Source organism: Mirounga angustirostris, unplaced genomic scaffold (assembly GCF_029215605.1).
Source record: "Mirounga angustirostris isolate CCGP_5_RB_7025 unplaced genomic scaffold, mMirAng1.0.hap1 SCAF_10, whole genome shotgun sequence".
In the NCBI taxonomy this organism is placed as follows: Eukaryota; Metazoa; Chordata; class Mammalia; order Carnivora; family Phocidae; genus Mirounga; species Mirounga angustirostris.
The window spans coordinates 62,283,239-62,306,918 of NW_026991718.1; the positions used below are offsets into that span (position 1 = coordinate 62,283,239).

Consider the following 23,680-nt stretch of genomic DNA (forward strand, 5'->3'; position numbering starts at 1 on the left):
TTGATAAATGGATAAAATGTTTATCCCATGGTAGTTGTTTCAGATTTGTTGAATGTGTTTAAATGTGGATTTTTACTCTGCATACTATCACCTGGGCTTTATCATATAAATAAATGGAAAAATTATAGTGGAATAATAATAAGTAGAGTAATAGTGAAACCTCACGGCAGTGGTCTTTACACATTTTCACTCACATATCCCCCAGATTAAATTTCTAATTACATATATTTCTGTTGACATCTAAAATTGTTTATTATAAGTTTAAATAGACCCAAAGGATATAATTTTGGCATATTGTAAATATTTTTTATATTAAAGCTGTTATTTCACTCTTTTAAATGTTCAAATGGAATCTAAATACCAAAGCAACTTGATACCTACCCTATTAAAGTCATGCATGCTATATGCTAGTATAACAAATGAAACCGCCAATTTCAGTGCCTTAATATAATAAAGTTTATTTTTCCCTCACACATGTCAATTGGAAGATATTTCAGACACAGCTTCTTTCCACCTCATGCCTCTACCATTCCTAAGGGCTTTAGAATACTTTGATTCAAGTCAGTGAACAAGGAAAGAGAATGTTGAATCAGGCATAGAAAAATTTTATGAGCCACCCACTTTCCATTGGCTACAATTCAGTCACCTGGTCGCATCAACCTGCGAGAGAGGATAGAAATGTAATTTAGTTTTAGGCCCAGGAGACAGAGGAAATGGGTTAGATGAGCACATAACTGTCTCCACTATAGTTTAGTCTTCTGATCACCAAATACCCTTCCTCTTCTCACACATAAAACATACTCCCCCACCACATTCCCAAATTAGACAACCCAACATTTCATCTGTCACTGCATTCATTTCAAACTCCAGGATTTCCCAGTGGTAACATCCTTTCTGTTAGAATCTGGATTTTGTGTCTTCTGGTCACTGCCACCACCTCCCCACCACACACAAACATACAGGTGCAAAAATACAGTGGTGGACCAGGGACTGGATAAATACAATGACCTTACCCATTTGGAAAGAATAGTAGAAGATACAAAGCAGTTACTTGTCAGTAGAGGTTAGGAAATTCTGCAGGCTAGGGACTATAAGGAGCCCCTTTGCCCTAGCAGCAGAAAATATTTCTTGATTCAGTTTTCATTCTGCTCATTGGGAAGTCCTTTACAGTACATAAAGTTGCATTTGAGTCAAATTAGGTTTGTTGAAAATCAACTAAATAAAGCAGAGGCCAAGACTATTCCTGGGAACAGATTGCCTCTGAGGCTTTACCTTTGTTGAATGAAAGTGTTTATCCAACAAGTCTATTCAATTTTATTCTGAATTTAAATTTGTCTTTTAGAGTCTCTGGACAATTGAGGAAGAGGACATAATTTAGGTTGTGACTTCTACCAAACCATGCACTAAAGTTAGGTAAGATACTCTTTTTTAGAAAGTTGGATAAATTTTAAATATAGAAAATAACTTTTATACTATTATAATTTATATGAAACATGATAGTATAAAACTATAAATATGTTATATTTATATTAATATATGAGTCTTGTGGATAAATACTGCTGCTCTGAAGAGTCCTAAAAATTTGTGTGATTTCAACTTTTATCTTTGTTGGTCAGGTTTTCATATGGAGTTCCAGCTATAGAACTTGGACCAGCCAATTTTGACATGTGACTTTCTGTTCCTTTGTGCCTTTTTCCTTTTACAACATCTTTTCCTTTGTACTTATTCTAGGCTATAAAGGAAAATGAGATTAAAATGAATCCTCCTCAGACGGACTATTTGAAGAATATAACTATTTTGTAAAGAGCAATTTTATATACTTAAGATTTTGAAGGATATTTTAAAAATTCTGCTAATTTTTTTATAAACTTAAAATGTTTTTGTCATTTTGAAATGACTATAGGTGTATATGAAATTGCTTTGAATTTTGAACTGATGATACATAATAATTTCTGAATGGTAAGTACCTACAGAAGGGAGGTTATGTACATGTGAATTTGTAAGGTGTTTAGTTCATAATTTGAACATGAACATCCAAAGGATGAATCCTTTTGATTCATCAAACAAAATAATAAAACCTTATGTAAAGATGTTTCCTTCAATTCTTTATTGCTCTTCACTCTGTACTGAACATGAACTTCATCTCCTGCTGCAATAATTGGTTCCGTAACTTTCTTCCATCATTTCCTGAAAGCACTTATTGTCCAACCAAAAGTGAATAAGACTAAATTATCTTCTTGTTACAATTGTTGACAAAATTGTAAAAGTATCCAATGTCAATATTCCACCTTAGATTTCACAAACACATTCTCATTAAGTGGAATGACAATGTGAATGAAATTTTCAAAGTTAATTTTTTTCACATTTGTTATTCAGATAATCCATATTTAACTGTAATTATTGTTTTTGAGCCCATTCATTTCTTACAAATACATTTCTAGAATTGCAAAGGACCCTATAGATCATAACGTGATTTATACAAAGTCAAGCATTTGAAGTTTCTTGACTCTCTTTTCATTATACTGTGCTTCCTCTAACTCAATAGATGATTTTAAGTTGGACAGCATTTACATTTATAAAAATCTTTGCTAATGCCTTCTTTTAAAAAATTCATGGTACTGTTAAGTAATTTGCTTTACATGGAAAAATGAAAGATCTTTTATCTTTAAAATATCAACAAAGTATGTAAGTTCCTTCTCTTGACATTGTTTTGCTCTTTTCACATACTGAGATTTCATATATACTTTTTATGTACCAATATTGCATGTTCACATATGTCATTTTAATGGCTTTTAGACATTCTATCCTGTTATATAACTTGACCATTTCTAACTTATTGGACATTAAGTTGTCTCCTATTTAAACATTTTTGTATTATCTTCTCGGGATATACTCTCAGAAGTGGTATTTGTTCAAAAGAAAATAATTTTTATGTTTTCTGTTGTACATAAGTAGACTGCTTTTTAGGAACATTTTGTGAATTATGCATAATAATCGGCAATGTATGGTTATATCTGTTTCCCCATAGACCTGCTAACATTAACTTTAAATAGGTAAGATATTAAAGAATAAGAATGGTACTACTTAAAATGTTTTTGTTATTTTGAAATGATTATATATGTTTAAAATTACTTCTAAACTTCTGAATTTTAGAGTGAATTTTATTTTATTTATTTTATTTTTTAAAGGTTTATTTATTTGAGAGAGAAAGAGAGGGCGTGGGAGAAGGTACAGAAGGGGAGGGAGGGAGAGAATCCTTAAGCAGACTCCCCAATGAGTGCAGAGCCCCACAGAGGGCTCCATCCCAGGACACTGAGATCATGACCCAAGCTGAAATCAAGAGTCGGATGCTTAACTGACTGAGCCACCCAGTCGCCCCTAGAGTAAATTTTAATTTATTTTTGTTAATTTAGTTATTTCTCAAAATTTTATAAAATCAGCTACTTCCACTTTATGGATAATTCATTGTTACTTTACTTGCTCTCTTTTACTAAATAGAAACAAAATTGCTATTTTAGCAAATCCTATCCCCGTCAACAAAGGATTCTTTAAAGGAATGTCACAAACCACAACCATATCTTATTTATCTTTCATAGCTGAAGGACATTTTCAGATGAAAATATACTTGTAATTTCATGGCTTCCTTATTCTATTTGTAGGATATTTTATTACTATGTAGATTACACTAAGTCTCCAAAATGTAAAATTGGTTCTTCATTGCTTTTTATGTTACTTATGAATGTTACTTATTCATCTGATTTCTAACCCTTAATACTTTTTTAGATGATGTTCACTTTAGTCAACAAAATAGAAATTAATTTTAGTACTCTTTGAAGGAAAAATCATCTTGAAAAAAGGAAAATACACTACCATATCTTTAGAAGTACACATACACGAAAATTTGTCATATAAAGTATGCATTTCATTAATAATGCAATACCAATAAACTTAAAATCTTTTTTGTTTTTCTTGGGGGGGCAGGTGGAGTTTGCAATGTTGCAGAAGTGAAAGCAGCCCATCTCAACCATTCTCTCCTTCATTCTTACTAACGGAATTCTTAGCAATATATTTAGCTGTAAGACTGTGTTTCCCAGACCCTTTGCATATGGGATGGCCAATGTGGACATAAGACTTGCTCAAAAGGACCTCTGGGAAAGCGATTATTGCTCTTCCATCTATTCAAATGGTTAGGACTCCAGTAGTGGTCTTGAGACCATCATGGAACAGCCAAGAGAATTTCAGCTCTCTAATATCAGACCCAAATTGGGACTAATCTTTCAGGATTTTTTTTAAAAAAGTTTCTCTTGTTATAATTAAAATGATCTCTGTATTAAGGTCTCTTAAATAATGATTTGACACTAATAAACTGTTTATTCATGTACTAATATCTTCTAAACTTTTACAATGTGGCTAGGTAACTCTTAGCTCAGAACTGTAAAACCTGTGACAATTATTCATTTGACTAGTACAGTGACTTTTAACTAGCTGCACAACAGAATTAGGTGAAAATATAACTTCACTAAGTTTAGGGTAATGGGTTTTCAATGTTTGCGTCAGAATCCCTGGTTAAAACACAGAGGTGTTAAACATATGCTTGTTAAAACATAGATTGCTGAGCTTGTCTCCTAGAACCAAGAGATTCAGCTGGTCTCGGATGACATGGTTTCAGGTGATGCTGATGATGTTGGTCCAAGGACCACACTTTGAGAACCACTAGTCAGGGATCTAGCTTGGGCATCTATGTAAATAGTTTAACATGAGTGTGATGGTTGAACACAGTATCATCCTTAAGGAATGAGTTGCATAATTGAGTGTGTGTAGGTCATAACCCTGAGGAGATTCTTAAACTTCAGTGTGCATCACCATCACCTGGAGGGCTTAGTTAAAACACAGATGGTTAGGCCTCACTCCCAGGGTTTGGGATTCCCTAGATCTGAGATAGAAGAGTGAAAATTTGCATTTCTACAAAGTTCCCAGGTGTTACTGATGCCACTGGTTCTAGGATCACATTTTAAGAACCACTGCTTTAGTGTAATTTTTATCTAACCACTGCTGTAGTATCCTTGCTTTCCCCCAAGTATCCAGAATACTGTAACAGTTGTTGTGCAACTTGAATCTTCAAGAAGTCAAATTCCATTTTGAGGGCAATAAAGATGGGAGTACGTCTTATTATCTTTACATAGTCTTGGCATATTACAATGATGTTTTGCAAATACTAGGGCTCAAAATTGTAATGCATTTGAATACTGATTGGGATATCAAATGATTTTGTGGTAAATAGTAATGTTACTTAATCAACCCTTAGTAAAAGGAAATGGATAATTACCATTCCTGAGTTAAAAAAATGTATAGAAAGGGTTGTCAAAAATTAACTTTGGCTCATCAAGTTAATCGGCAATCTTCCCTCATGTTTTGCCTTTAGATATTTGTGAGTGCAGTGCACCAAAACTGAATATAGTGTTGACTTGAGTCTGAAGATATATGTGTGCATATATATGTATACACACATGCATTTGTGCATCTCTCAAATACAATAGTATCTGACTAAACTTGGTAAACCATAGGATTATGTTGCATATATTGAATGGATTACAGTATATGATATAATAATATATTCTGTATAATATACAGAATAATGTATTATTCTGTATGCTGAGGCATACAGGAGATCCTGTAGAATAGGCCCATAGGAGGAGACAGACTGATTACAGTGAAGAAGGGGAGTTGAGGCAGGGTCAGGGTAAAAGAGATACTACAACACCCAGACTCCACAAACCATTTTATGCTGTAAGAAATGCAATCTCAAACTTGCAGCAGTCCCATTTTATGCGGGAAGAAATGCAACTGCACAAAAATTGTAGCAGCCTTTCAATAAAATCAAACAAAATTACCAAAAGGGTTCTCGGGACAATCAAAGCTGGAATGATCTTGTTCAGGTAGATCTATGACCCTGAGAACAATCTTCCCTCCAATGCTGCCTCCTGCCGAGCCACATCTACTCTGGCTGGGCCTGAGTCCAGGTGCCGGATTAGCACCAGACCTTAATTTCACTCCCCCGCGTCTTCGAGGCTTTTTCCCGCCAAAGGCCAGGTTTCCGCCCCCTCGGAGGCCCGGGCGCAGGCGGGACTGCGCATGTGCGGGGCCTGGCCTGCGGATAAACCCCCTGCGGCTCCACAGACGGCCAGCCATGGCGGAGATGGAAGTGAGCCTGTTGCGCCAGTGCCCGCTGCTTCTGCCTCAGAACCGGGCGAAAACCGTGTACGAAGGATTCATTTCGGCTCAGGTACCCGCCCGCTTGTTGCTCGATTGCTAGGAGGGCCTCCTCTCGCGGCGCAACTCCGCCCCTGGAAGTCAGTTACGGGAGCGGTTAGGGGCCCTTAACCGTGTGGGCATTGAGAGGGGAGGCGCGTAACGGTTCCTCGGAGACTAGAGGTTTGAGGACTTAGACGGTTGCGGTTGTTCGCAACGCGTCACTCGCTACCGCGCGCGAGCCTGGGCCAGGGTCGCAGCAGGGACTCAGCGAGAGGAGCCCCGCGCGGGACGGGAGCGGGGGGCGGGGCGGAGGGCCACGCCCCGCCCCGCGCGGGACGGGAGCGGGGGGCGGGGCGGAGGGCCACGCCCCCTCGCGCCCGCTTCCCAGTTTGACTTCCCTTTTGCTTCAGCGCCTGTCCCACCTTTGACTGTTCTTTTGTTTTGCAAATTTTTACCTTGTTTCTAACATCCCCCCTCCGCAAAGCCCCACGAACCTTGGTGGCCGGCCGTTCACCAGGGAATCCGTGCAAATTATATTCGTTTTTCCTGTAAAAATATATTTTGGAGGAAAACCTCCTTTGGGCTCTCAATTAAGTCGTGTGTACCTGAGCACATCCAGTAGCGATATTTTGTACGGAATCTTGACAGCACAATTAATTACCTTTCCTGAGTCCAGGCGGCTTCTCTGGTGGAGTTTATTACACATAGTAACACACGTGTACCGGTTTGAAGTTGACAAAGCGCTTTCCAAGCACGATATCCCACTAATCCTCCGCCCTTTGAGGCAGAATTAAAAGAAACCGTTCTCAGTCTTCATAGTTAAGTAAATCAGGGCGTGGGAAATTGGACAGGTTGAGTTACTCGTCCATGGTCGCCAGAGTCCCTGAAAGCGAGGCTATCAGATTTCACTCCTGCATTTTGCTCCTCTGTCTACGTTGCACCAAGATACCTTAGGTTAGAATTTTGAGTATAGATTTTTGCTCCCAGACCTTTATACTCAACATCGTGCCACCTCCCTCACCAGCACAATTCATTCTTTCTCTTTCTCTCTTTTTCTTTCTTTCTTTCGTCTTTTAAAATGAACGGATTCTGCTTGAGGAAAAACTAGTGAAACTACACTCAAATTAACCACTTGCAACTTTGATACGGGTCGTGAATAGGTTAGATTACCAGCAGTACCTTTTTAGCTATAAAATGTAACACGTGGCTGACTAACCTGAGGATTTGATTTGCTACGTGAAGTACAGAGAAATTTCGGAAGAGGAAAGAAACAAAGTGGTCATTTTTAAACAACTTAACATTGAAACAGAACTGTATTTTCTGGAAATATAGGTATGAATCTTTTAATAGACATGCACATTTTCAATTATTTGAACTCAGTTATATAGAAACACAAATTATGCAATTTTGTCATAATAAATTTAAAATTTAGTAATTAACCAGATAATTTGAAAAAAATATGGTGATGAGTAAAAATTTCTATTCCCAGAATTATTTTTATTTTCTAAAAGGAAAATGAATAATTGCATTGCTCCACCTTACCTTGATTAACACTCACTCCATTCAGCAATCCTCATCAAAACATTGTCAGCATTAAAAGAGTGGGATGGAGGTAAAATTTAACTCTTAATTATAGTGATTAAGAGAATGGTTTCAACTTTCAGAAATATTTAAGTGTTTGAGTATTGGATATTTGAAAACTTGATACTTAATTTAACTTTGAAGAGAAGCCTGTTTCATGCTTTTTTTTTTTTTTAACTGACATGCAACATTAGTTTCAGGTGTACAACATGATTTATGTATGTATATATCGTGAAAGGATCACAGTAAATCTAGTTGTTCATTGAATTCACCATATGTAGTTATAGAATTTTTCTTATGATGAGAACTTTTTTTTTTTTTTTAAGATTTATTTGAGAGCGAGCACGTGGATGCATGTGCGGAAGCGCAGGGAGGAGTGGAGAGGAGAGAATGAATCCTCAAGCAGACTTCCTGCTGAGTGCCAAGCGGGACTAGAGCCTGATCCCAGGGCCCTGAGATCCTGACCTGAGCCAAAATCTAGCGTACGCCGCCTAATTGACTGAGCCACCCAGGCACCCTTCTTAGGATGAGAATTTTTAAGATAAGTCTCTTAGCAGCTTTCAGATATGCATTACAGTATTAACTATAGTTGACATGTGCTACTTTACGTCCCTATAATTTATTTTATGACTGGGAGTTTGTGCCTACAAAAGCACAAACTTTACCTGTTTCACCCTCTACTCCATCAGCACACTACTTTTTGAAGATAGCGGCCATATCCTAGGAATTACCATATGTTTTGAGGTTTACTCAAAATCTATAGTAATCTCTCAAAAATACTGAACGAAGGGGCACCTGGGTGGCTCAGTCGTTAAGCGTCTGTCTTTGGCCCATGTCATGATCCCGGCGTCCTGGGATTGAGCCCTGCATCAGGCTCCCTGCTCGGTGGAAAGCATTTCCCCCTCTCGCACTCCCCCTGCTTGTGTTCCCTCTCTCGCTGTCTCTCTCTGTCAAATAAATAAAATCTTAAAAAATACTGAGTGAATTATCAAATTTACTTGCTAAATGAAACTTTTACCCATCCCTCAGAATATTAAGTATAGAACTAATCAGAATGCACTGTGAATAAGGAAAGGTTATAGAGGGTACATATGGATTTATTCATTTTTCTTTAAATTCATTGTGACCGTTACAGAAAGTAAAGGCTAAATCTCATTATTATTTCTGGAGTAAAGGTAATCCACTTTTTCTTTCCCGAATTGGAAGTATCAGTCTTGAATTATCTAGTTGAAAATATGATTCATTTTCAGATAGTGTTTAGAAAAATTAAAGCGCTATTAAGTTACATTTTTATCAGGAGCCATGTTATACCTAATTTTAGGCATTTTAAGTAAAGTGCTTTGTCTTATATGTGTCTGTCTGCTAAAGCCTCTTAGAAAACGTGTAAACATCAGAATTGAGATTAGATGAAATGTTCTTGTGACCCTTGCTGTAGCTACAATTCTGATTTCTTAACCTAAACACATTATTTAACATTGTTTTGTTTGATGGAACGGATTTTCTTTAAAAGTATTTGTCTTGTATATAATTTCAAACTTACAGAAAATAACAAATATGTATGAAGATTACCCAGATTCACCATTTTACATTTGCCCCATTTGATTTTATTCTGTGTGTATATATGTAGGTGGGTATATATACATTATTTTTCTGAACAGTTTTGAGATTAGGTTGCAGGCATAGTGCCTCTTCTTAAATACTTCAGCATATATGTCATGAGAACAAGGACACACTCCTTTATATCCACAGTACAGTTATCTAAATCAGGAAATTTAATCATGATATAATGCCATTACCTGGAGGCCAATTTCAAATTTTGTTAATGTTGCCATTAACAGTTGTACCCCTTTCCAGGCTCCTGTCATCTGATGTAAGATAAGATACCACATTGCATTTAGTTGTAAGGTATCACATTGCATTTAGTTGTCCTGGCTCTTTAATATGGAATAGTTCCTTAGGCTCTTTGCTTTTTATGAACTTGACATTTTTTAAGAATATGGTTTGGATGTTAAGAAGAATGTCCTTCAGTTTCGGTTTGACTGATACTTCCTCATCATTTAATTCAGGTTATATAATTTCGGCAGAGTTGACACAGAAAGAATGTGCCCTTTATAGGGCACATGAAGTCAGTGGTTCTCATTGATGATGTTACCTCTCATCACCTCTTTAAGATGGCGTGTGCCAGATTTTCCTTTTGTAATTCATAAGTACTTTGAGAGAGCTACTCTGAGGCATCAAACTTTCAGGTACACACACCAGTTTTAGCATGTTGATTGAGCCACTTAGTACTGTGGTGTTGCCAAACGATGATTTTTCTAACTCCATTATTTCTTCTTTATTTATTGTCATTTTATTATAAGGATTAACCTTCTCTTTTTCCCCATTTATTTGTATCAGAAGGGAATCATAGGTTTTAAAAATAATTTAATGGATTGTAATCATTACTTATTTATTTTGATGCTTAAATTGTCCCAGATTTGGTTGTGAGAGCACATTTTTTTTGATACAAGTTTTTAAGGCTCTGCATTTTCCCCTTACCACTTTTTTTGAAGTACGCTGTATATGCTGACATGTAGTGTTTTATCAATCATTTTTTAATACTTACATAATTTTACTTTGTAGATCCCTTGCACCCAGGAGTTAATAGAAGATTTAAAAATTTTTCTCATGAAAATCTTTTTTTTTAAAGATTTTATTTATTCATTAGAGAGAGAGACAGAGCACAAGCAGGGGGAGAGGCAGAGGCAGAGGCAGAGGGAGAGGGAGAGGGAGAAGCAGACTCCCCGCTGAGCTGGGAGCCTGACATAGGGCTCGATCCCAGAACCTGGAGTTCATGACCTGAGCCGAAGGCAGACGCTTAACCATCTGAGCCACCCAGGCACCCCATGAAAGTATTTTTTTGATTATTAATTTTGTTATTTCTAGTTTTGTGATTAGATAATATTGTTTCTAAATATTATAGTCTGTGAAACTTACTGATTCTTTGTGTGTGTGTGAGTGAGAGAGAGAGAGAGAGAAAGAGAGAATGATCCCTGTGATTTAAAGAAGATATTTTCTCAACTTGGTTTCTCAATTCCTTTTCTTTTGAGTGAGCTTGGCAGTTTGTTTCCTTCAAGGAATTTGTTCATCTAGATTTTGAATTTACTGGCTTAAATGTTACTTCATAATATTCCCTTATCCTTTTAATGAATGTATTTAGGATCTGTAATGATGTTCCCTATATTAGTTATCTTTTGCTGCATAACTACCTATTCCAAATCTTCGTGGCTTAGAACAACAAACATTTATTATCTCACCTTTGCTATGGATCAGGAGTTTGAAAACTACTTAGGTGGATGGTTCTGGATCAGTGTTTCTCATGGTCTTGTAATGAAGATGTTAGCCTATATGTCAGTTCTCCAAAGGCTTGACTAGAGCGGAAAGAGTTGCTTCCAGAATAGCTCATTCACATGGCTATTGGCTGGAGCCCTCTGTTTTCTACTTCTCTTGACTTGGAGGCCTCAGTTCCTTACTACGTAGACCTCCATAGTGTCCTCACAACATGGCAAATAGCTTCCCCTGAGTGATACAACAGAGATAAAGCTGCACAATACCTTTGGAGAAAAGGTACTAGTCTCTGAAGTTACACGTATTTACTTCTGCTTTATTCTACTTTTTATAGCAAGCCTCAAATCTAGTCCATATTCAAAAGGAGAGAAATGAGGCACCAACTCTTAAAGGTAGAAATATCAAAGAAATTATCGACATATTTTATAGATACCTCTTGTCCCCATTCCTGATGGCGTTTTGTGTCTTTTTCCTGTTGCAACTGGATAGAGGCTTATACGTTTTATTGATCTCTTCAGAGAACCTACTTTTGATTTTATTGATTTTTCTTATTTTTCTGTGTCTTTCTTTGCTTTGTGTGTGTGTGTGTGTGTATGTATTTCTTTGTTTTCTGATATTAAGTTTCCTAGTTTCTTCAGGTGGAAGGTTAGCTCATTGATAATGAGAACTTGTTTTATAGTGCTGTAAATTTTTCTTTAGACACTACTTTGGCTGTATCACATATTTTGGTATGTTATATTTTCATTTTTTGTTTTTCAGTTCAGAATACTTGTTAATTTCTTTTTTGACCCATGGGTTATTTAGAACAACAATATATCTTTCTAAATATTTTAGGATTTTCTGGATATCTTTTTGATACTGATTGATAATTTAGTTTCATATTGGTTATAACATAATTTGTATGATTTAAATTCTTTTAAATATATTGGGACTTATTTTTTGGCATAGAATAGGGCCTATCTTGGTAAATGTTACAACTGTATTTGAAAAAGTGCATTCTGCTGCTGTTGGGTGATTGTTCTATGTCAGGTCAGGTTGGGTCATAATGTTATTTGAGGTTTTTTTTTTTTTTTTTTTAAACATCACAAATATTTTTTATTTGTCACCATTAAATGTCTAACTTTTAAATAGATTCTTGGACTGGTGGCTCATATCCATCAGGTCGTTCAACTTTAGCACCGGTCTCATCCCCAGTAGCTTTTCCAGGACTACTCCCTTAACCATGAAGCTCCATGAGCTTTCCCAGTTCAAACTTGGGCTTCTTCAGTGTTTTTACTTTTCTAACGAATACATCATGGAGTGGATAAATAGACTGACAAGCCTTTTCTATATCTTTTCCGATGCTGTCTGGAATCAATTTATTGACCACTTCTTTCAAGTCATTTGTTTGCACCTCTCGGGTCATGATTTCCATCATCTTTTCCCAAATTTGACAGACCTGTTGGTGCTGAGCATAAGAGGTCTTCTGAATCTGATTATTACATTTTTTAGTAAAACCAACACAAAATAGACGACACAAATAACCATCGGTAGTCTTGACATCAACATGAGCTTCAATCATGGTCTGCCATTTTTTTGACAACGGAGCACATTTTGTCACGGGTAAGATCCATGCCATGGAAATTAGTCAGGCAGTTTTTGCCCTGAACATCCTCAGTAATTACCTTGAATTTTCTAAATGCACCTTCATCATTCTGCAGATCAGCAAGGCTCACTTCAAAAACACGACCCTTGAGGCCATCAGATGCGATTTTGGTTCCTTGAGTTCTTGTGATTAATGTTTTTCCAATATTTCTTATATTGAACATAGCTGGTGCTTTCACATCATACCAATCTTTCTTAGAAAATGTATCAACCACTTTCTTCTTGGCTCCCTTTTTGCCGCTTTTTGTAAGGCGCTTGTTCTTGCCGACTGCCATGGCACTGCTCAGGGAGCCAAAAGGCACTATTTGAGTTTTTTATATGCTCACTGATTTTCTGTCTACTTGTTTTATTAGTGAAAGGAGGTATTGAAAATCTCTAACTATAATTATTGTTCAATTTCTACTTTCATTTCTGTCAGTTTTTGCTTCATATATTTTGAAGTTCTTTTATTAGGTACATAAACTTTTAGGATTGTTGAGCACTCTTGAATTGATTTTTTTTTTTTTTTTTTCCTTTTTAAATGACTGTGAGATGACCCTTTTTATCTCTGGTAATCTTTGTCCTAGAATCTCTATTTTCTGATATTAGTATAGTGATTCTAGCTTTATTTTTTTTATTTTATTTTTTTTGATTAGTGTTGGCATGGCTTAATCATTTTCCATTCTTTATTTTATACCTATTTGTGTCTTTATATTTAAAGGGGATTTCTTCTGGACCTTGCTTTTTTATCTAATCTAACAATCACTGCTTTTTTCTTGGAGGTGTTTAGAACATTTACATTTAATGTGATGATTGATATTGTTGGGTTTAAAGCTAATATCTTGCCGCTTGTTTTCTATTTGTCCTATTTGTTTGTTTTTTTATCTTTTTCCTATTTTTCTGCATTTTCATTATACATTATGTAGTATAATTGCATTTTTTCTCCTCTATCAGCTTATTAGCTATTTCCCCCCTTAATTAGTTGCTTTAGGGTTCTTAACATACATCTTAAACTTGTCATGATTTACATAAGTAATAGTAGGATTATATTTTATATGCAATATTGGTTTATCAGCTATATCACTTTTGTCTCTTTTGGTGTTTTTTTCTATGGTTTACAACATGCAACTCTAATTTACCACAATCTACGTTCAAGTATACCACTTATAGTATAAGAATCTTTTTTTTTTTTTTTTTAAAGATTTTATTTATTTATTTGAGACAGAGAGAATGAGATACAGAGAGCATGAGAGGGAGGAGGGTCAGAGGGAGAAGCAGACTCCCTGCCGAGCAGGGAGCCTGATGCGGGACTCGATCCCGGGACTCCAGGATCATGACCTGAGCTGAAGGCAGTCGCTTAACCAACTGAGCCACCCAGGCGCCCATAGTATAAGAATCTTAAAATATACCATTTCCCATCCCGTGGCTTTTGTGCTATTGTTGTCATATATTTTATTTCTATTTATCTTGTAACCCTCCCATTACACTTTTATTTTCTTTTAAACAGTTATCTTCCTTTATTAAGAGACTTTTATTTTTTAAGGACAGTTTTAGAGTGGGTTTATTTCTGGGTTTTCTATCCCTACATTACAGAGTTTAAGTATCATTTCATCACATGATATAAAGGGAGCAAACTATTAATATGATTTACCACTGTTGATGTTGACCTTAGCTAAAGTAGTGTTTGTCAGATTTCTCTACTGCAGAGTTAACTCTTCTCCCCTTTCCATACTTACTCTTTGGAAGGAAATCTCTATGAGTTGCTCCAACTTAAGGAGTGAGGGGTTATGCTCCCCCTCTTTTAAAGTAGAGTATCTGATTTATCTGGAATTCTTCTGTTAGGAAGGTTAATTTAACTCCCTTATTTAAGTTTTTAAATTTAATTCCAGTATGGATAATATACAGTGTTTTATTAGTTTCAGGTGTACAATATAGTGATTCAGCAATTCTATACATTACTCAGTTCTCATCATGAAAAATGTACTCTTTAATCCCCATCACCTATTTCACCCATCCCTCCTCCCCCCACCACTTCCCCTCTGGTAACCATCATTTTGTTATCTGTAGTTAAGGGTTTGTTTCTTGGTTCATCTCCATTTTTTTTCTTCGCTCATTTGTTTTGATTTCTTAAATTACACATATGAGTGAAATCATTGGTATTTGTCTTTCTTGACTGACTTAATTCACTTAGCATTGTACTCACTAGTTCCAACCAGGTTGCTGCAAATGCCAAGATTTCATTCTTTTTTTATGGCTGGGTAATATTCCATTGTATATATGCACCACATGTTTTTTATCCATTCATCAGTGGACACTTGGGCTGCTTCTGAAATTTGGCTATTGTAAATAATGCTATAATAAACATAGGGGTGCATGTATCCCTTTGAATTAGTTTTTTTGTAATTTTTAGGTATATACCTAGTAGTGTGATTACTGGATCTTAGGGTAGTTCTATTTTTAACTTTCTGAGGAACCTCCATAGTGTTTTCCAGAATGGGGTTGTACCAGTGTGCATTTCCACCCGCAGTGCAAGAGCGTTCCTTTTTCTCCACATCCTCGCCAAAACTCGTTGTTTCTTGTGTTGTTGATTATAGCCACTCTGACTGGTGTGAAGTGATAATCTCATTGTAGTTTTGGTTTGTATTTCCTTGATGATTAGCGATGTTGAGCATCTATCTTTTCATGTGTTTTAGTCATCTGTATGTCTTGGAGAAATGTCTGTTCATGTCTTCTGCCCATTTTTAAATTGGATTATTTGGGGGTTTTTTTGGTGTGTGTTCAGTTGTATAAGTTCTTTTTATGTTTTGGATATGAACCCTTTATTAGGTATGTCATTTGCAAATAACTATCTTCTCCCATTTAGTAGATTGCCTTTTAGTTTTGTTGTTTGCTTCCTTAGCTGTGCACAGTCTTTATTTTGATGTAGTCCCAGTAGTTTATTTTTGCTTTTGTTTCCCTTGCCTCAGGAGACCTATTTAGAAAAATGTTGCTATGGGTGATGTCAGAGAAATTACTGCCTTTGTTCTCTTCTAGGATTTTAATGGTTTCATTTCACATTTAGGTCTTTAATCCATTTTGAGTTTATTTTTGTGTATGGTGTATGAAAGTGGTCCAATTTTGTTCTTTTTGAATGTAGCTGTCCAGTTTTCCCAGTACCATTTGTTGAAGAGTTGGTCTTTTTTCCCATTGTATATTCTATATATAGACATTTTAACAATGTCTGTTTTTCCAGTCCTTGAGGATGGAATGTCTTTTCTTTCTTTTTTTTTGGTCGTCTCATCTTCAATTTCTTTCATTATTACATAGTTTTCAGAATATGGGTCTTTCACTTCTTTGGTTAGGTTTATTCCTTAACTCCCTCATTTTTTAAATCAGTCATTTATATCAGTATGGACTCATAGATATTTATCTTATACTTTGGGTTGTAATCGAGTATCCAGATTGTCCAGTTTTGGCACAATTAACCTTTTAAAGACATTTTAGAAAATAAGAAAAGTCTTTCATATTTACCTGTATATTTACTGTTTCTGGTACTTTTTGTTGTATAGCCACATTGCTCTTTAGTTTCATTTACTTTCTTCCTCAAGTTATTCTTTTAACAGTTCTGGTAGTGCATGTCGTGTACTGATACATTTTTTCAGTGGTTTTATGTCTGACATATTGTTTGGCCTTTTGAAAGATACTTTTAGTAGGTATAAAACTCTAGATTGCTTTTTCCCTCCTTTTAGTGCTTTACAGATGTTGCTTAATTCTCTTGCATTATTTCCTGTGAGAAGTGTCTACTGTTTATTTTTGTTCCTCTGTAAGTGTTGTGTTGTTTTTCTTTGACAGCTTTTAAGATTTTTCTTTTTCTCATTGGTTTTTGTCAATTAGATTATGATGTACCTTGCTGTAATTTTCTTCATGATTTTCCTCCATAGGGTTTGTGGAGCATTTTGGATTTGTGAGTATATATTTTCATTTAATTTGGGAAAAACTTCAGCCATTATTTCTTCAAATTTTTTTTGTTCCTTCTCCTTCCTTTGTTTTGGGGACTCAAAATACATGTATATTAGGCCATTTTAAAATTGTTCCATAATTCACTAATGGTTTTGCTCTTTTTCATTGTTTGAGTGTCTTTCTCTGTTTTATTTTGAATGTTCTGTGCCTTCAGGTACCCTAATATCTTCTTTTGCAAGACTTAACTGCTGTTAATACTGTATAGTACCTCAGACGTATTTTTCATCTTTTTGATTTGGGTCTGTTCTATTTAGCATACTCATGGTTTTCTCTACCTTCTTGAACGTATGTAGTTATCATTGTTGAAATTTTTTTAAGTAGTTCTATCATCTGCCATTTTTGTATTTCTCTTGATTTTTTTTTTTTTTTCCTCTTCATTATGAATCTTATTTTCCTGTTTCTTTGCATGCCTGGCATATTTTGATTGGATGCCAGACACTGTGCATTCCAACTATTGTGTGCTAGATAATTTTATTCTCTTAAATATTCTTGATTTATTCTAAGCTGTAGTTAAATTATTTGGAAACAGTTTAAGCTTTTCATAGTTTGCTTCTAAGTTTTGTTAGGCAGAGTCAAAACAGATTTTAGCCTAGATTAATTTAGCTCTACCACTTAGGCAGTATTCTTCAGAGTATTTTTTTTTTTAAAGATTTTATTCATTTATTTGACAGAGAGCATGAACGCACAAGCAGGGGGAGCAGCAGAGGGAGAGAAAGAAACAGGCTCCCCACTGATCAGGGAGCCAGATGCGGGGCTCAATCCCAGAACCTTGGGATTATGACCCTAGCTGAAGGCAGATGCTTAACCAACTGAGCCACCTAGGCACTCTGAGTATTCTCTTTAATGATAACTTTTATAGTACAAGGTTTTCTATTCTTGCTGAGAGGAACCTGACTACTCCCAGCCTTGTGTGAGCTTTGAGATTGTTTTGCATGTTCTATTCTCATGATTCCCGGCTTTGGGTGGTTTTCTCACGTACATACAGCAATCATACTTAGCTGATGACTCTTGCAGCAATACACTGATATTGTCTAGGTTTATTCTCTGTATAGTTGTCTTTTCTTCATATATGGTCTTCCCTTTTTGATACTGTACATGTGAATTATACATGTCTTTGCCTCCCCAGCTTACCCTCTTTTCTCAGATCAGGGAGAATTGTCAGCTTCCATTTGGTTCTCCATTCTTGCTCTGAAGCCTGAAAATTCTCCAGGTAGTAAGACAGATAATTATAAAGATTTTCTCATTTGCTTCCCTTCTTTCAGTAGTCTCTGTTTTTTGCTGCCTATTTGATGTCTGAACATCATTGTTTCATATATTTTGTCCAGTTTTTAGTTAATGTGGGAAGGTAAATTCTGCCACTGTTATTCCATCAGAGCTGGAAGCAGAAATCCTGTTTCTTAAAAGTTCTATTCTGTTGTTGTTTTTTTAAAATCTTGCTTTGAGAAGTGTGATGCTACTTTTATTCTATTTCCCATATATTATTTGGTCTCATAAGCTTTGGACTTTAAAGTCTGCATATTAAGATACATTTCAGAGTGGATCGTTGGGACTCATTTCTCATGTGTTCAGTTCTTTTCATTATGTAAATTTCCAGATAGTATTCTTAGATTATAATTTAAAGTATTCTTCTATTTTGTTTTCCATTTCAAGGTTTCCAATTCTTTGTTTATTGGATTTTCTTTACCTGTTTTTACTTCAACTGCTTTTCTCTGATGGTTTTTTTTTTTTCCCCCCCTCATTTGGTAATTTTCTAGCTTTTTCTTTGCCCTTATGAAATTTTAAAAAATCTTTTATTGGGGGTGGCATCTGGCTGTCACGGTCTGTTAAGTGTCCAACTCTTGGTTTTGGCTCAGGTCATGATTTCAGGGTCATGGGATCAAGCCCTGCATTGGGTTCTGCACTTAGCACAGAATCTGCTTAGGACTTTCTCTCTCTCCTTCTGTCCCTCCCTCTTTCTCTCTCTAAAATAAATCTTAAAAAATTTTATTGGGGTAAAGTACACATGATATTTGCCACTTTTAACCATTTTATTTTAAATATTGTCTACCCCCAACTTGGGCTCGAACTCACAGCTCTGAGATCAAGAGGCACGTGCTCTACCACCTGAGCTATCCAGGCACACTGCCTCTTTTGAAATTTTTGACTCTATTCTTCCTTGAGCACTTATTTATTTTTCTATTCTAATATTCTTTTTTCTGATCTAAATTTTTTTTCCTTATAATTTCTGTTCATAGTTTTTTTAAATTTCTGAGTCTGGGTACAAATGCTTACTAATGATAATATAATTCAGTATTGTAATTTGTTTATGGCTTGTGTTTTTTTTTTGTTTGCATGGGGCATCATCATCACTTGAAATGTTTTCTTTTATTCTGATTTTGACTCATAGTAGCTTGGCATTGGTGAAAACAGTATCTTTGTGAATTTGGTTGTTGGCAGTAGTTTATAAAATTCCTAGTTTAAGAATACTTTCTTCTGTAGGTAAAGCAAAGTGCAGTTTAATGGATAATTTTTTAAGTAGTGCTGAGGGAGGAGTTGAGTGTTTTTATATTGCTATATAAGATCCTCAGTTTCCCACTCTTACTTTTTCCTTCTAACACCCAGTTTCCAAAGGATTTCTCTACCTGCCTTTTTATCCGCTTCTACTTGTGTATTTCTTTATCAAGGTGAGCTTCTTGAGCTTTGTGTTTATATTAAGCCCCCTCACTGTAGTCAGTGCTCTGACCTACCAAACTCTTTATTAATTATCTTAACACGTAGTTCAGTCCCCTCTTCTCTCTTCCATGCACTTTTTTTCTGAAACCCGTAGTTCTTTAAAAGGACTTGGTATGGGAGCCCCAGAGTGAAAACCACTGGAAAGTGGTTTATGTTTTTCTTCCTACAGGTAGTTTGAAGTTTATAGTGTTCTCTATTTTCTGATTTTGCTGGAGACATGGGTATTTTGTGGTTTTAGTTTTTTTTAAGACTTATTTTAGAGAGAGTAGGGGGAGGGGAAGGGAGAGGAGAGAATCTCAAGCAGACTCTGTGCTGAGCATGGAGCCCAACGTGGGGCTTGATCTCATGACCCTGAGATAATGACCTGAGCTCAAACCAAGAGTTGGATGCTTAACCAACTGAGCCACTCCTGTTTTAGATGTTCTTTTTTTTTTTTTTTTTTAAGATTTTATTTATTTATTTGACAGAGAGAGACACAGCGAGAGAGGGAACATAAGCAGGGGGAGTGGGAGAGGGAGAAGCAGGCTTCCCGCCGATCAGGGAGCCCGATGTGGGACTCGATCCCAGAATCCCGGGATCATGACCTGAGCCGAAGGCAGATGCTCAACGACTGAGCCACCCAGGCACCCCCTGTTTTAGATGTTCTTAATATTGATCTATTTGGGAGGATGTATGGAGAGAGTCAGACTTAGGCAACTGTCAGTACTTTGTTCCATACAACCTGGAAGACTTGCTTCTTGAGAGCAATTAACATTTTTTATATGCTTTAATTAAAAAAGCTAATTTTGGACATTTTCTTGAATCCGAAAAATATTATGGCATGTAACATAGCATTTGACCTTTTAAAATGGCTGGATTTTGCAAATAAGGGTCTTTGGAATTTTATCCTTTCAGGTAACAGATCAGTAGAGTAGTTATACTATTTTTCATGTAAATTCTGAATTCCAGATTGTTCTTACACCTATGTGTGGGATGTCTATAAAGTTAGGTTAAAGTTACTACATAATACCTTCTAGTGCTTTAATGAAATAGTGAATTATTGTTACTTGACCTTTTGAAAAGGTCAGTAGTACATTTTGTTTCATTTTTTTAAAGGACATTTAAATGTAATGAAAGTCAGAACTGTAATATTATCATGAAAGTAAAGGTTATGGGGTACATTTAATTGTGTTCCTTTAGTTTTGAATCTGCTTTGAGGGAGCCTGTGCTAAAATTCTCATGGTGATTATTTTTCGAGAATTTTATTACTCTTTTTCATTTTATATTGTTGGAGTAAAAGATTATATTTCTGTTTGTCTTTTTCTGTTTATCTTTGCTCAGATCATGTGTATTATCCTATTTAAGATATAAAGTTTAAGCTGCTTACCCATTTACTTTCTCAATAAAGTGAAACTGTTTTCTCAGAGAACAGTTCTTTCCTTAGAAGGACTCTTGAGTAAAATTTGGTATATTCAAATGTATAGCTAGTAAATATTTAAATTTAAATAAGTATTAGTAATTTTATTTATTAAAGGCCCATGAATGTGGGAGAATTAAATATTCTGTTTTTTGAAAATATTTCTTTCATGTCTGTGTGTTCAGATTATGGAACTAAATATATTTTTCATTTTATTAAAATGAGGAAATTGAAAATATGAAGTCTGTGATGTATTATATATTTCTTATTTTACACTAATTTTTTTCTTCCATAGTCAGAGCTATTAAAAGAATTTTTTTTTTCACAAGTTTACTTTGTAAGAAATATTTAAATTTATGTTTGCACTAATAGTTTCTTAATATTTCTTGTGTTCTGTGAATTGATTCTCTTTAAAAAATGAAGTCTTTGTTTTGGTTTCCCAATGATTACAAAGTTTCTGACATTTTTACATTATTTTCCTTCAAATGCAATATTCTACTGCATATATTTTAACAAATGTAAAGACTTGGATAAAGTTGATACCTTTTAGAAAATAAAGGAAAACATTTCCTTTTCTATGTGATTTTGTTTAACTTTTTCTTAACATTGTGAAAGATGAAAATTTGAGTGAACTTTTTCAATATTTTCCACAGGGACGTGATTTTCACCTTAGAATAGTGTTGCCTGAAGATTTACAAATGAAGAATGCAAGGTGATGTAGTGTTTTGTTATATACATGCATCTTGGTGGAATGTGCAGTCAGCTAATTTGGTAAAAGCTTATTCTAACCATTAAGAGTTTTGCCTAAAGTGCTTATTAGTCAACCACAAACATTTCCAGTTTTTCCAAATCAGTGTACATTTGTAAGGTTTCCATCGTGCTGAAGTACTTTCCAAAGGTAACACACGAATTTTCTAATTTATTTTTCCTTTTAAAGCTTACATAAGTAGCAATTGTGTAAGATATCTGTTGGTACAGATAACCCATTAAGGAATGTCAAGAGATGAGACTGGAAATTAGGTAGCACCTAGAAATTCTTTTCTGCTCTTAAGCATCTCGGAGAAGAGTGGAGGAAGAATCCAGAGACATTTATTAGTAGAATTGACAGGATTTTGTGACTGATTAAAAGTAAGTTCCTGGCTCAGATCACTAAGCTAGAGAACAGGTCACAGGGGAGAAGTAGGAGAGCCACCATTTTAAGACATACTAGGTTTGAAATATCAAAAGGAGATGTTTAATGTATTGGTGTGGAACTCAAGTGTGAGACATGGAATCACAATAGGCATGGGATTTGGGGCTGTGAGTATGAGTATGGATACTTTCCAGTGTCTGCAAGTGTGGGGTGAAAAGAGGAAGCCAACATTTACAGGACTTGAGAGTATACCAACATGTAAAGAACTGATAAAGAGGAACTTGGAAGACTAAGGACTGACCAAAGAAGTAAGAGGAAAGTATGGACAGTTGTTGCTGAAGCCAAATAGAGGCTTAATGAGGAAATGGTTCCTAGTGCTGAGTATTGCAGAGGGATCAGGTTAAATTAGGTTTCATGTATTGGCAGAAGCCAGGTTGTATTGGGTTTTGGAGTGGGTGAGTAGAAAGGAAAAGTAAACAGTATAAACTACAATTGACCCTTGAAGAGCCTAGGGGTCAAGGGCACTGACCCTTCATGCACTTGAAAATTTGCATGTAACTTTTGACTGCAAAAATTTAATAGCGTGCTATTGACCAGAAGCCTTACTGATAACATGAACAAACTGTTTAACACTTGCATGCTGTATGTTGTATTATAGACTATTCTTAAAGCAAGCTAGAGAAAATGTATTAAGAAAATCATAGGAGGAAACACATTTGCAGTACTGTATTTCAATAAAGATACATAATCTGTGTGTAAGATCTGTGTTGTTCAAGGATCAACTATTTTGAAGAAAAGGAGTGGTAGAGAAGGGTATGCAGTCAAGGAAGAGTTATAATGATCTTGTTTTTTTTGAGATTTGCTTGAGCAAGTTAATATATTCTGTTGAAAAAACTAGCAGAAAATAAGAATATCACAATAAAGTGATGATTAATGAATTGATATGACCAGGTTGGTGGCAAGGGATGGAAAGTACATTTGGAGAGGGAGTTTTCCCACGGGCAGTTAAATGAACTACTTTGCCATTAAGAGAGAAAATAGGGGTGGAAATGGGGGTAGCATAGCAAAAATGGAAGAGAGTCATGGTGGTCTGAAAGGGCTGTAATTGGGGAATCAGAGGGGCTTCCTACTTCCAGGTAGGGAAAAGCAATTCTTAGAAGAGTTATACTTACTTAAGCAATATTGAGAGCGCAGCTGAGGTGAGCCAGTGGATAGATGAGCACTAACTACTACTTACACAATTAAAAGTATCTTTTACATTAATCTTGAATTTGGAGATTATAGTGCTAGATATGCTTTCTCAAATACAAGATCTGTATATTATGATCAAAACTGTTGGTTTATTTAACCTACCCTAGAGAAGAATCTAGTTCAGTAGAAAATTCTGCTTTGGATATGTTAAAAAAAAAAAAAAAAAAAGATTAACTGTTTGCATGTCATTTACTGATTGCAGTTATTTATATTTTGAAATAAAATTAGTACTGACAGTTTGAAGACAAGACTTTCAACAGTATCAGTGGTAAAAATTTTATTAACTTGTCAGAATTATATTTATGTCATTCTTTTCTTTATACGTGCATGTTTGTGTTAGCATACAAATAAGTTTTTTCCTTTTAATTCTGAACAATGAACAAACCATTTTGTTCCATTAAAATTTC

The 23,680-nt window shown here is 35.5% G+C and overlaps 1 protein-coding gene and 1 pseudogene across 2 annotated transcripts in view; one reads left to right on the forward strand and one right to left on the reverse strand.

The window, feature by feature from the left end:
• Positions 1-6,125: 6,125 nt before the first annotated feature.
• FANCL (FA complementation group L) overlaps positions 6,126-23,680 on the forward strand; it is an 89,707-nt gene continuing 72,152 nt past the window's right edge. For both annotated transcript variants that reach the window (XM_045884953.3, XM_045884954.3), the window contains exons 1-2: positions 6,126-6,283; positions 21,544-21,602. In XM_045884953.3, coding sequence (XP_045740909.1) covers positions 6,188-6,283; positions 21,544-21,602 — 155 coding nt within the window. In that variant the 5' untranslated portion in view covers positions 6,126-6,187. The remainder of the gene's footprint in view (positions 6,284-21,543; positions 21,603-23,680) is intronic.
• Positions 12,267-13,095, reverse strand: LOC123851286 (small ribosomal subunit protein eS1-like; annotated as a pseudogene).